General features: G+C 38.9%; 2 protein-coding genes across 4 annotated transcripts; both read right to left on the reverse strand.

Annotated features, from left to right (window-relative positions):
- Positions 1–2855: 2855 nt before the first annotated feature.
- Positions 2856–7461, reverse strand: LOC141642391 (F-box/LRR-repeat protein 25-like). Of its 3 annotated transcripts, none has more exons than XR_012543295.1 (4): positions 7272–7461; positions 5915–6840; positions 4849–5463; positions 2856–3546 (listed from the first exon to the last, which is right to left on the reverse strand). XR_012543295.1 is itself a non-coding variant. In XM_074451173.1 (3 exons), exons 1-3 carry the CDS (start codon positions 7324–7326, stop codon positions 5398–5400), a joined length of 1047 nt encoding a protein of 348 aa, XP_074307274.1. In that variant the 5' UTR covers positions 7327–7461; the 3' UTR covers positions 4629–5397. The 3 variants fall into 3 exon arrangements, 1 of the variants encoding a protein (XP_074307274.1); XR_012543294.1 differs by lacking the exon at positions 2856–3546 and adding an exon at positions 3557–4323; XM_074451173.1 differs by lacking the exon at positions 2856–3546 and having other exon boundaries at positions 4629–5463.
- On the reverse strand, positions 3062–4330 carry LOC141636421 (F-box/kelch-repeat protein At3g23880-like). The gene has a single exon (XM_074446745.1). It carries the CDS (start codon positions 4328–4330, stop codon positions 3062–3064), a length of 1269 nt encoding a protein of 422 aa, XP_074302846.1.
- Positions 7462–14158: the final 6697 nt, after the last annotated feature.

Here is a 14158-nt window from a genome sequence, read left to right on the forward strand (position 1 = left end):
TAAGTTGGTAATTGTTGTTGGCAGACAAACAAGAATGTATTTCTTTTTGCAAATTTAAGACATGTTGTCAACATTAAAAACTGACCATTTTATTGCTCCATAAAATGTCTTACATCTTTGCAACAACTAGCACAAGTACACATAACATAACAACATACAACTTGATAAAAAGCTTTGAAATCCTAGTTAATTCATACAAATCCGTCTTCATACTTCTTATTTCATCAATAACTCCATCAGAGGTTGAAAAAGAGTCATCTTCATTGATATTTTTCATCTCGAAATATGGTGTTATTATGATATGTTCTTCAGAAAGCCACCCAACAAACACATTACACTCTTGACATTTGAAATACGCCTTCCTTGGATTATCAACCGACCCAGATATTTTGAGAACCGCATTTCTACGGCATCGATTGCAAGATTGATTTTTGAATTCGAGCCCTTTAATTGGGTTATTTTTCATCCATGAAGAAGAGGATGACATAATGGGAAGAATGGAAGTTGCAAAAAGAAAGAAGCAAAAATAAAATAACATAAAGTAGAAAAGGGAGAGGGAGACAGACAAGAAGAAGGGGGAGTGTGAGGGTAATAAATAAGTAAGAAAAAAAAAGGGACAAATATTTTGGAGGGATTATTTTACAAAAATGGAGGGAAATTGGAGGGAAACTGGGTGTAATTGATGAGTCAGCAGTCATAAAGAGTCAACATGCCACCTAAGCACAAATTTGACGGAAACTTGGCAAAGTTGACGGATTAGGAATAATAGGTCACGTTTAGGATTAGTTAATTGAGTTTAAGGGTACATAGGGGAATGTGGAAAAAGTAGGGGTACACAATGGAAAAGTGAAAAACTGGAGGGTATACCATAGAAAAACCATATTTTCTTTATGTCATGTCATTGATTGTATATGTTCGTTAAAATCTCCATAAAATCGCCCTACTACTAAGAGAATAAAAATTCTCTTAATTTTCCCTCCAAAAAGCATTTAGCTAAATAAGGTAATAAATAAAATTTTCTTTCATTACATTATTATCCATTCAATAAATATATTCTTATAAATAAACTCTAATTTTTTAAATAAATTCATAATTATGATTTTTTTATTAAAATAAAATAAAATTGATATTAAATTATAAAGTATAAGTTACTCTAATTTTTTAAATAAATTCATAATTATGATTTTTTCATTAAAATAAAATAAAATTGATATTAAATTATATAGTATAAGTTGCTAAATTTTTCAGTAATGCAATAATTATTACTGTAGAGAATAACTTGACACATGCTTACTATTAGCTTCGTGGCAAAAAACATTCACTAAAAAAAATTCACAACTTAAATAAATTTTTTAATTAGTTTTCCATTTCAATTTTTTTTTGTTTCATATCAAAATACAATGGAGTGAACTGATAAATATTAATGAGGTGCAAATTTTAAAAGTATAAATCTTCCTATATACTAAGAGAATACAACTTCTCTAAAGTTTTCCCTCCAAAGTGCTCAAACTTATATATGGAAACAAATTAGATTTTCATTTATTAAACTAATTTTCCATTTAAAATAATCTATACATAAAAAAATGTATCTCCTATTATTAACTTCGTGACGAAAAAAGATTTTTTTAAAAACTTTGATGTAGTTAAAATATTTTCATAAAAAACACAATTCATGGAATTATTCAATTCTTTTGATTAATTTTAATATTAATTATTTTTTATAAAAATCCGCGAGATATAAATCTAAAATTTATAACTAATACACTAAAAATTAAAAGTCCTATATTTAGGAAGAGCGGAATAAAAAAGCTCAAAAAAAAAGCTCAAAAAAAGCTCAAAAAAAAGCTCAAAAAAAGCTCAAGGTAGCAAAACGAACGAAATTGATTTAGGAAGAGCGGAAGAGGAATAAAAGACGGATAATTGATAAGGCAGGCCTAGCACAACCAGACTCGTAAACGAATTGAAATCCGAAAAAACGACCCAACTAAATTTCTGGGGTTAAAAACGAAGCTTTACCAACGATTATTAAACATGATTAAAAGAAAGGATACCAATTACGATAGACCGACATACAAGAACGATCCAGGAAGATACCAACTTCGATTGATCGACGTACAAGTAAGGAAAACGGTAACATGTCGGAGAAGACAAATCTCAGCCCAAGGAAAGATTTATAAAAGAGATTGAGAAAAACAGGTGGGTTAAATAAATCAAAGCATTAAGAATCATGGTCAAGTATTAGGAACCACCGGAGATCAGCCAAAAGTCGGCTGCATCGAAAGGTAGAGAGAAGGTCGGTGGCAGTAGATCAAAGAAACTTAGGGTTTGGGAAAGGTAGAGAGAAGGTCGGTGAAAGAGAGCGTTTTAGAGACAAGTTTTTTTTCTCTGAATGCCAGGTTTTTTACTACTTCAATAATGGCAGTTCTGATCATACAAATAGTTCTATCAAGTCCGTGTCCAATGATTTGGAGATCCAGCTCAACGTCTCTCTAGTTACACTGTTTTTATTGGTCAATGTCCCCCTTAAAGCGATATTTAAGGGATTCCCGTTGTATGTGATGACCCCGAAATTTTCAGATTTTTACATCCTAAACAAGCTGTCTAATAAGACGGAAATGGAAAAACTCCCTAACAAGGGTCGGCAAGACTGTTCCTGGAATCGTAAATAATATTAAGTGTGTTTTTATTGCTTTACAATGATGCTAGCTGAACCAATCCTAGATGATCCCAAGGTCAACAAGGCTCAGATCAAGAACTCGTTTTAGTTTTTTTGAGTGTAATTTTAATTTTAATTTTAATTCTATAACTCAACAAAGTTTCAGTAGTTGATAAATACATGGGAAGGACTGAATAATGAATATGCATCATAATATATATTTTCACATCACATTATGTCGAACATTGTTTCAGCATAAATAAACAAAGGAAACATCAGATCATAAGAACCAGTTAGATTGCAAGACAACATTATTCAATTGAGCACCTAGCTAGATTCAGGCATTCAGCTACGGCTTGGCATTCATGACGATATCATCTGAATTGAACCCGATGGTTAACTGTATCAAAAGCGCAATTGATGATTTTTGTTCTCATCTTCATCGTTTCCGGGTTGCGCTATATAATCGAAGGAACTCCCTGGAATCGTAACGAGACTACTTGTTATACAAAGACGGAGTAAAGAGTACAATGATAATTGTTCTAGTTTGAGTTTGAATGTTTCGGTTGTGGCATCTTGTGGATTATACCACAATACGCGATGGGTGGTGCGGTCGCGGTAATCAAAATCTCTGTACACAAACAGTAAACGAAGAGGCCCTTCCTTTAAAGGCGAAAAAAGAGCAAGATTGTGAAAATTTCCAGGAATATTATACTTGATGCTCCACGAATAATCTTCATCTCTATATCCTTTCATCACCCATACATTATGGAGACCATTCTTTTCTTCAAGACATAGGTACAAACAATCATCCAATACTCCAAGCTCAAAATATGTCCAACCCCGATCTACTACAGCGGGGAAACTCAAGTCATTATCCTTCCATGTTTCTGAGGACAAATCAAAACGCGCTATTTTACAATTTGAATCGTTATTGTAATTCACATGTGAAGAAACAATATAGTGTAGCATGTTGTTTGCACATACTACCTTGTTGTCTACTTTTAGATCATAACTCCGAGTCGAACCCTCGGCAGGAGTATGAGTAGCGCACTTCCATAAATCAGCCTTGAAGCTATAAATATACACATCATTGTCTCTTACATTCTTTTTAAAATATGTGTGTGTGACAACTATCTTATAATCATCATGTTCGCCATCATAACCAAAACCACATGATAACTTCTCATTTTCCGAGCAGTTGAACTTCGAAAAAGGCAAGTTTGGTTTGAATTTGAAAGTACGAGTTGAAGGGTTGCATATGAGGAAGCACATAACATTCAAAGAAAAGAAGCCGCCTCCACTAACGCATAAGCAAACCAATCCATTGCATGACCCTACAGCATCAACGCACACATCGTCCAAACAGCTTCTAATATTGTCCACACTGTTTCTAATGATATCGATATTTGTAGGCCAATATAATTTGATGGGTTTCGAGGGGCCATAAATATCATCAACAACACAAAGGGAATCGTAGGCGGTATAGAATAGGGTATGATTGTGTCGAAAATTGAATAGGAGGGATTTGTTAAGATGGAGTTGAATAAAGAGGGAACTATTGATGAGAGTGTACCAATCTTTGCATACGCTTTTGAAACGTAGTAGTGATCGCACAGGAAGACGAACCAGTATTTCAGCCATCAAATCTGATGGGATTCGATAAGCTGCCATTCCAAGAGTAGCACAATAAATTGTTGGAATTTTGATAAACAATATTTCAACGGTCCTATAAGCTTAAGCTCCAAGGCAGTAATTTGGGTGGCTACTTGTATTTTTTAACCTAAAGGCTACAGTCCATATATATATATATATATACACTCCGTATTATGGTAAGAATATCTAACCAACTATTATCTTTGACATTAGGAAATTGATTATTGCTAGGACTCCGTTTCCTAAAGCCCCATATATTTAATTTGTTGGGAATATACTCATTAAATTAAATATTACGCGTATTTTATTCTAAAGATAAGGTAAGGAGTAAGACTTAGATCGTGTTACCATAATATTTGAACCAAATAAAGTCTGAAGTGACACATACGCTCAATCATGACCTTACGTGCTAAATCGTGACATTTTTACGATAAGTCGAGATAACTAAGGGTAGACACAAATATCATTGTCAGGACAATGATGGGTGCTACATTGCTACCATTTGCATGTGAGTAGATGGTATAAAATAAATGTACCTCGGTTTAAGCGATGACCCGGTAATTGGTGCAGTGCATGATAAGCCTGTTTATCGTCAAGCACGTCGATGGCAGAGCATGAAATGGCTCTGAACTGGTTCTGCTTCTCTAACAAATGTGGTCATTAACAAGCTCCCGACTGAATGTTGTGCTGCTAGCTTTTCAACTCCGAGTTAATTTATCCTTTATCGTTGCTGAAAATGAAATACCCGACTATATTCCGTACATACATGATCAGAAGAATGAACAGAAATATCCGGAACCCAATCTGATAACGAAGAGATAGTCCTGACTGATAGAGTTTTCTGATCAGGCTGTCTGACATTCATGACATGGGGCCACAAATGCAAGGATTGCCATGGCAGTCCCCAAATAATGTCCCTGAAAGGGATTACCGTTGTATGCAATGACCCGGAAATTTTCAGATTGTACTGAAACATGGTCCCGAAAATGGAATTTTCTACATCATCAACAAGCTGTCTGATAAGACGGAACGGAACAACTCCCACCAAGGCTCAATCATGTAGATCACTGCCACTAGGGATGCTTTCAGGATACATGTCTTAACAACAACCACTGTACGGTAGAAAATTTCCCAGTCATATACAACAGTAGCTGCACAAAATGATTATTAGTTTACCGCCCAACATGCCACAGAATTTAAAACACAGTACTCAGAACGTATCCACACAGATAATATATTTATAGGTTGCGAATGCTATCAATATAGCTGTGGATGCTGGGTTCCTTATAACTAGATATGTATTTTGCTATGGTTTCTTAAGTATTTGCACTAAAAAAAACAAAAAAGCATAATGCCCTTTGAGTTCAGTGTAAGAATTACAATACTATGGAAGGAGATTGACATTAGTAATATATATTTTTTTCTCACACTCATCGGTCATCACATCATAGAGGAATATGCCAAACCTTAAAACAATCAAAGAATTAGCTTATTAACTAAAACCACGCAGTAACCACAATGGTCACTAATCAGAGGAAGCTTACATCTGTTATAAACAAACGAAAAGCGCTATATTATTTAAAAGAAAGGCCAAGAACTTACTTCAGAAGCATTAAGTGATAATTGGAAATCTTCAATACATGAGAATTTCTCCAAAAAGATATTAAACCTTCTAAGTTCATTGACATCATCCATATTAAATAGCAACTGTTTGAGGTAGACATCTCGAACAGATGAAACATTGATGACATTTGGTATCTGACCTAGTTCCAAATCCAAACTTATAAGGTTGGGGAAATCAAACAACCAAGGATCATCAGTGTCTTCATCATTTAGAAGAACAAGAGATAATCTACGGATGTTTGGAGCACTAAATCTCAGCTTCTTTATATCATAAGGTTCCATAATATGTAGTTCTTCTAAGGAAGGGCATCCACTAATAACTTGTTGGAAGGCCTCCTCAGACATTTCCGTATGCCAAAATAGAAGCTTCTTTAGAGATCCCAAGTTCACTTGAAGTTGGGGATATATACAACAGTGACAGAGTTCAAGCGTAACAAGTGATTGACTTGTAAAATTTGGAAAGTCGGAACTGTTGGTTAACTCAGAAGTAATATCCGAAAAATGTATCTCCTTTGCTTGTTTATCCAAAGCAAACCTCAAACACATTCTTATATCATCACCAGCCTCTCTTCTTCCTTTCTCATGAAACCACCCCAAAAGAAGACGAAATTTATCAATGACGGGTCTTTTGTGAAGCATTAACACATTGCGGACAAAAATGTAGAACCATCCAACATCATTGCTTCTCCATGTACTATCCGGAGCATCTTCAGCTTCAAACTTAAGAGTAGGAATCAAAGTCCAAAGGGTTCCAAAACGACGAATCAACATAGTTCTAACAGCATCGACAATGGGCATATAAGAAAGAATGTGGACAATTACTTCATCCGGCATTTCACTCAACCTATCACAGTACTTTGAAGAACACTTGCGCTTTTCGGGTTTCATACTTCTCAAGTGATTACCTAAAGTAATTTCAATAAAAAAACCCTGATTCAGATTTCAAAAAAACAACCCCATATGAAGCTAATTAGCTATAATCACATGCCTATCCAACACGGAATGTAAATTAACAACTCCCTCCCTCCATCCCTTTTTGCTCATAATACTGTTGCTATAAATTCACAATACTTCCTTCGTCCCATTTATATTACCGATTTTTCCCCGTCTATGGGAAATTAATTAGAAAGGCGACAATTAATTTGGAACATAACGAAATGAAAAGGGGAACGATATAAATGGGATGAAGTGAGTATAGTAAAACTGTGGCAGACTACTGACGATTAAATAGCAGAATCGTAAACATAAAGCTAAATGAAGTACTCGTAATTTATGACGGAATTTAATTTAATAAATCAAAATGGAGAATGGGGAAGCCGGCAAGGGCACAATTTACCTGAATACGATGAAGAAGAAGAAGAAGAAGAAGAAGAAATGTAAAACCCTTCCATTTTTTAGTGAACAGTTGAGTGTTTGTGTCCGGTCAATCTCGTTTTGAGTTGGGAATTGCCAAAAGTAGTGGACTACTGGCGAAGTGGCGATGGTCTGACACGAGCCGACTCGTAAAACCTTTGGATTGAGCTCGGTAAAAGCTCCAACTTGAAATCGGTCAAAATTCAAAATGACCGTCTTTCGAGTCGACCTTTAAAAAATTCAAATTGAGTATCGGATTGAAAGCCCGTTTAGATTTGTTTTATTTTTATTAACCTTTAATTTAAGTATTTTACAATTTTTTTTTTTTTTACAATTGTTTAGTTTTGAATCAATTGTTATTTTAACATTTTTAATTAAACTCCATAATTGTTAAGTATTTTTATCTCAAATTTTATTTATTTTAAATTTGATTTCAAAAGTGAAAATAATAATTTAAACAACTTTGTTACACCCTCGTGCTGAACTAACCTTGTGTGAACTGACTCAGTTGAAATATGCACATATATATATATATATATATATATATATATATATATATATATATATATATATATATATATATATATATATATATATATATATATATAAAAGCGGGTTGAAAAACGTTGTGGATGCGCCACGTGTCAATTCAGCCTTAATTACGGTCATTAATTACAACTAATCATTAAGTATGAATATAATAAATATTGTATAAATATTTTAATAAATTTTATTATAAAATTAGAATAAATATGTATAGATGCATAGGATTCATGTATTTATGATTAAATATGTACATGTTGATTTACGCAAATTTTTTTTTTTGAAAATTCAAAATGCATTGACTAAATAAAATTAAACAATTATTTGTACACTAAGGCCTTGTTTGGTTGCCACTCTAAATGTGGGGAATTGGAAAATCCCATGAATTGTGTTGTTCAAAGCGTCTTGCTTGTGACGGGCTAATCCCGTCACAAGCTGAAGACCTCTCACAAAAAGGGAGAGGGGACAAGGTGGGACATCCCCCATGTGCTTCCCCACTTGCCTCTCATGGGTATTTTGTGAGAGGAAATGGTATCCGTCTTCAGCTTGTGACGGATATCGTCGTCTTCAATGAGATTTTGTGTTGTTAAATATAGTGTTGTTTGGTTGCCCAAATTCCAATGATTTCTTTTTTCCTAGGAGTTGTCAACTCCTCCATTATGGGGAAGTTTAATTACCTAGCCCTCCTTAGGTAGTTGGAAACTCCTGTGTCCATTTAATTCCGCCATATCAACCAAACGAGTTTTAAGCAATTCACATGAATTCTTCAATTCACGTGTTTTTAAAACTAACAGGAGATTAATTCCAGCATGACAACCAAACGACACCTCAAACTTAGGAGAGACGGTCTTTCAGTAAGTTATTGAGAGACCAATCTTTCGTACCCTTTTATTTGTATTTCGTTCCCTTTTTATTGTTGATCGTGGCATAGTAATTTCGTACCTATTTACATAATAAATGTACCCATTTTATCATTAATCATGATTTGTACCTATTTTATTGCCTTTAGTACCACATTTTCTTAAAATGATACAATGTTCTCTCAATAAAGCTTATTAAGAGACCGTCTCTCAGGAGACCTACTCTTATTTGTAACTAATAAGCCAATAAGTCATTTGAACGGATTGGAGATATGGGTAGTGTATTAACATATATTTAATGTATTTCCTGCACTGATTCACATTAACACATTATTGTTATTGGTGCATTGAACAAAATTGTACTCCGTAGTATATAAATATTTGAGATATGCAAGTTCAAGTATTATGTAACAAGAAGATTATTGGTTCATCACAATTTTTTTATCATCTCTGTTTATACTACCGTGTGAAGAAGAAAAAAAAACAAACCAAATGATTTTTAAATCATATAGATTATAGGTTCATCAAGAGTACAAAGGTAAAAACAAGCTCCTTAATTTTAAATTATTTCAATTTTTTTTTTACAATAAAACAATATTTGATCTTATATTATGCAATGGCGGGTGGGAAATGGTCATTGAGATAATAATATTAATAAGACTCAATATTGAAGACAAAGCAAATACTTGGGATCTTTTTTTTTTTTTTTTTTTTTTTTGGCAGCTGTAAATAAAGGTTTACCTAACTATCCATCGCCTTACATGCAAGACGATGGGCATCATAATTAAAACGTCTAGGGACATAACTAAAAGCTAAGCAATGAAAGTAAGAACATCTATCTAAATAGTTAATATAAATTTTAGACACTTGTTATCTACCTTATTCTTCTAACCTTCTCAATTTCCTCTCTCACAAGTCACAATCGGTTGAACTAATACGTATCATGATACATAATATTTTTGAGTAGATTAGATTTTACTCCCTTTTAAAATCAATTTTTTTTAAATTACTCCTTTTTGAAATTTTTTGCTAAAATTACTCCCTTAAGTTGCATTTTTTTGCTAAAATTGCTCAAACTCCACTTTAAGTGACTTATTTCGTCTGTTTTTGAACTTATTATGTTTGTGGCTTAACCAATCTATACTTTGAAAGCTATAACTAATGTATAGGGAGTTCGAAAATAGAGGAAATAATTCGACTTAAATTAGAATTTTGAAACAATTTTAGTAAAAAAATGCAATTTAAGGGAGTAATTAAAAAAAATGCAACTTAAGGGTGTAATTTTAAAAAAAAAAAATCAAAAGGGGGTAATTTTAAAAAAGATGATTTCAAAAGGGAGTAAATTTAATTTACTAAATATTTTAATCGATTGTGAGTGAAAAAGATAGAAGCAAATGTAGAAAAGCGAAGTTTAGCACTTCTCTAATTTTTAATGCTACAATTATCATGTTTTCATTATAAAAAAAGTATTGTTTTATTTGCTAATAATGTATGGTATCTTTATAGTTCACAATTTTCGCACTTTCAATTGAAAACTAAAGTTTACACAAACTATGAAAATGAATGATTGACCAAAAAACAAACAAACTATGAAAATGAAAGAGGAAAAACGTTTCCGAATAAGGTTGATGGGGCATATTCTGCACCGCTGACCAAGTCAACATATTGAGCAAGGTCAAGGATATCCACAACAAGTCAACGACTCAGACAGCTTAGCCGATGAAGCCTATCGGCCTGTCACCTCGGTCTCGGCGTGGCAACCAGCCAGGACACATATCCGCGTACTTATATCCAAGACCCTCGGCCGGCCTGCCATGGGTCCAGCGGCCGAGGGTAGAACGGTCTTTCCACCTGCTAGCCACTTGGCCACTACGTGACAAAAGGTGAAAGTCTATAAATACTCCTCAACCCTCATTGAGGAGGGAATCCACAAATTAACCTAAGAATCACTATTCATCTGGTAATATCTTCCTTATCTCTCTACAATATATCCTTAGCCAAGTACTAACAACTTATCCCATTAAGTTCACTGACTTGAGCGTCGGAGTGAGTACGCTTGGCACAAAGCCAAGCCCTCAGTTCGTTCATTGTTGCAGGAGAGGCCGAGAGGAACGATAGAGACGTGAGGAATCCAACTCGAGACATCATTCTACAAGCCACGGGTGGTAACAATACTTGCTCTGGAATTACACCCGGAACAATTGGCGCCGTCTGTGGGAAGAGACACTAGAAGCTAGTCACATTAATTCCCAAACAAAATACACACAAAAACCCACCCCAAAAGCCAAGAAGATGTCGAAAGAACAAGAGGCATTCGTGACCGACGAAACCGAATTCTACCAAGATGATACCGTCCACAAATCGGGAGTTGTGCAACCCTCCGCCGGTCAAGTGATTCAACCGGAGTACGGGATGCCAATAATACCGGACACTCCATTGCCGTCACGACCAGGTCACCATCATGGGACATGTGGTTGACGTAGCAAAACTGAAGATGCTCCTGGATCTAATCGGGAGTACGCCGGCTCACACTGTCACGCCGACAAGAGCGGCGGAAACCGTCCAGGAGACCAGGGCCCAAAATGTTACCCCAAGAAACTTGAACGGAGCATTGGGAGAAACCGACCCTGTCAAGACACCGGGGGAGCCCAAAGTGGTTGTGGTGAACCTAAGTCCTTCTCGCACTCGTGAGAAGACTGCGTCGCCGCGGCACGAACGAGGCACACCCCGGAGGAGCGAGAGAAGCCCAACTCGTCGAGTTGGAGAGAAGCCCGACTCGCGCAGTCGGAGGAGAAGTCCTTCTCACTACGAGGAGAGAAGCCGGATTAGGAATGCGAGAAGCCGATCGCCGCGTGTCGTCCGACATGTGGTCAGGCAACCCCTCAGCGCCTACATCCTAGATACTCCGGTGCCGACTAAGCTGAAGTTACCACCTATAGCATACAAAGGGGAAGGTGACCCGACTGACCACGTCGAGGCTTACGAGTCTCACATGTCAGTATGGGAGCAACCTGATGAGGTTTGGTGCCGAATCTTCCCAACGACACTGCATGGGATGGCACAGAGTTGGTACAAGGGGCTGCCCGACGGGTCGTCGATATCTTTATTCGCCGACCTAAAGGACGCATTCCTAGCCCCAGTATTCCTGCAACAAGAGGAGGGCCGTGGAGACATCGGACCTCCTGACTATCAGACAGGAGGGAGGCGAGTCTCTCCGGAGTTATGTGAAGAGATTCGATGCCAAGGTTCAAGACAAATTCGTGAGCCGAAGCAATGAACCGGCACCTTCGCGCGATGAAAGGCCTCCCAAGGGGGACCTAAAAACGAGCTTATCAAATGCGGCGGCCTGACCTTTGACGCCGCCAGACAATTGGCTGATCAAACCATTAAAGTGGAAGACTACCACAAAACCTGAGTAGGCCCTAGCGAGCCCAAGCCCTCAGAAAAGAAGAACCGCCGGGAGGACAACCCGGACGAAGGACGCCGTGGCAATGATCGGTCACGGTCAGGTGAAAGACGCCGTGACAATAACAGGTCGCGGTCTGATAAATCTGCCAGGAAACAGGACTCGACGGGCGCCGGGTGGAGTTCGGGATCGTACCGCCAGAGGCGGTATAATGATAAAACCCCCTCGTCGTATCGGCCGCCGAGGTCTTCGCCCGAGCAAGCACGAGGGCCGAAGTGGGAAAGGCCCCCAAGCCGAAGGGAGACGGTGACACGAGCCGATCGTGAGTACCACGGCCACACCGGTCACCTTACTGACAACTGCCGGCACCTGAAGAATGCCATTGAAGAGCTGATCCGGAAGGGGAGCCTCGGCAAGTACGTGGCCAGAGGCCAAAAGACTGACGCCAGCAGTTCAGATAAGAAATCCGTCTTCGAACGGATAGGAGTGATCCATGTTGTCATCGAGGGCAACGAGAACGGAGGGTCCGCTCATGGGCACAAACGGCACCTGAACGAGCTATATCAGGCCATCAACTTTGTGCCCAACACAGCGATCCCCGCTTCCAACATCCCCGACATGACTATTGGAAGGAAGGACTACGAAGGAGTCATCGCTCCTCACAGCGACCCGCTTGTAGTCAATTTGGACATATCCAACCACCTGGTCATGAGGTGCCTGATTGACACAGGCGCCTACACAAACATCATGTTCAGGGAGTGCTTCCTCGGCCTCGGCCCGAAAGTCAAGGACCTAAGCCCCCGCACTAATCCACCGTCTGACTTCTCGGGGCCGGCCTGGTACCACCGGGGTCAATCAATCGCCTATGATGTTCGGCGAAGGGAATGCGGCTAAGAATGTCCTAGCCGAGTTCGTGGTCATTGACGGCTCGTCTGCCTACAACGTTCTCATAGGCCGAGTCACTCTGAGCGAGGCCGACGATGTGATGTCCATCCGGGCCCTAACACTGGTGTACGTCTCGGGCCGGGGGGAAGCGCATAAGCTCGTCTCCAAGGACGAAAAGGACGAGGTGGTCAACGTCCAGATAGCTGCCAGAGGATGCAACATGCAGTCCCTCAAAGTGGCAAGGAAGTCAGAGAAAGGAAAAAGTTCATCCTTACAACACGAGGGCGACCTCATGGATGCAACTAGCGGCTGACTGGGAAGGTGTGCCTTTGATGAGCCATTAGGACGCTGGTAATCTCGGGAAAACTTTGTATAGCGGCGGAGGTGTCCAAGATAGCTGTGGGCACCCCAACGCATGTTTACACCTAATGGAAAATCGTCCAAGTCTTCCATCAAAGTGTCCATTTTTTTCCCATCAGTCATTAACAAGAAATAGATGCCAGCTCATACTGTCACACCGACAAGAGCGGTAGTCTCCATAAAGAAGCAGGCGCCGTCGCAGTCACCCCAAGTAGTAGACGCCACGGCAGTCACCCCAAGAGGTAGACGCCGTCGTTGATCACTCCAAGTGGTAGACGCCACGGCCGTCATCAAGAAATAGATGCCAACTCATACTGTCACACCGACAAGAGCGGTAGTCTCCATAAAGAAGCAGGCGCCGTCGCAGTCACCCCAAGTAGTAGACGCCACGGTAGTCACCCCAAGAGGTAGACGTCGTCGCAGTCACTCCAAGTGGTAGACGCCACGGCCGTCATCAAGAAATGGATGTCAGCTCATACTGTCACACCGACAAGAGCGGTAGTCTCCATAAAGAAGCAGGCGCCGTCGCAGTCACCCCAAGTAGTAGACGCCACGGCAGTCACCCCAAGAGGTAGACGCCGTCGCAGTCACTCCAAGTGGTAGACGCCACGGCCGTCATCAAGAAATAGATGCCAGCTCATACTGTCACATCGACAAGAGCGGTAGTCTCCATAAAGAAGCAGGCGCCGTCGCAGTCACCCCAAGTAGTATACGCCACGACAGTCACCCCAAGAGGTAGACGCCGTCGCAGTCACTCCAAGTGGTAGACGCCACGGCCGTCATCAAGAGATAGATGCCAGCTCATACTGTCACACC

This window comes from Silene latifolia, chromosome 2, assembly GCF_048544455.1.
Source record: "Silene latifolia isolate original U9 population chromosome 2, ASM4854445v1, whole genome shotgun sequence".
NCBI classification, from domain to species: domain Eukaryota; kingdom Viridiplantae; phylum Streptophyta; class Magnoliopsida; order Caryophyllales; family Caryophyllaceae; genus Silene; species Silene latifolia.

Coding starts and splice junctions, on each gene's coding strand:
- LOC141636421 (XM_074446745.1), bottom strand. CDS start 4,330: ATGGCAGCTTATCGAATCCCATCAGATTTGATGGCTGAAATACTGGTT.
- LOC141642391 (XM_074451173.1), bottom strand. CDS start 7,326: ATGGAAGGGTTTTACATTTCTTCTTCTTCTTCTTCTTCTTCTTCATCG. Junction 6,841..7,271: donor TTCTTCTTCATCGTATTCAG/GTAAATTGTGCC, acceptor AAATTACTTTAG/GTAATCACTTGAGAAGTATG. Junction 5,464..5,914: donor TATCACTTAATGCTTCTGAA/GTAAGTTCTTGG, acceptor CATTTTGTGCAG/CTACTGTTGTATATGACTGG.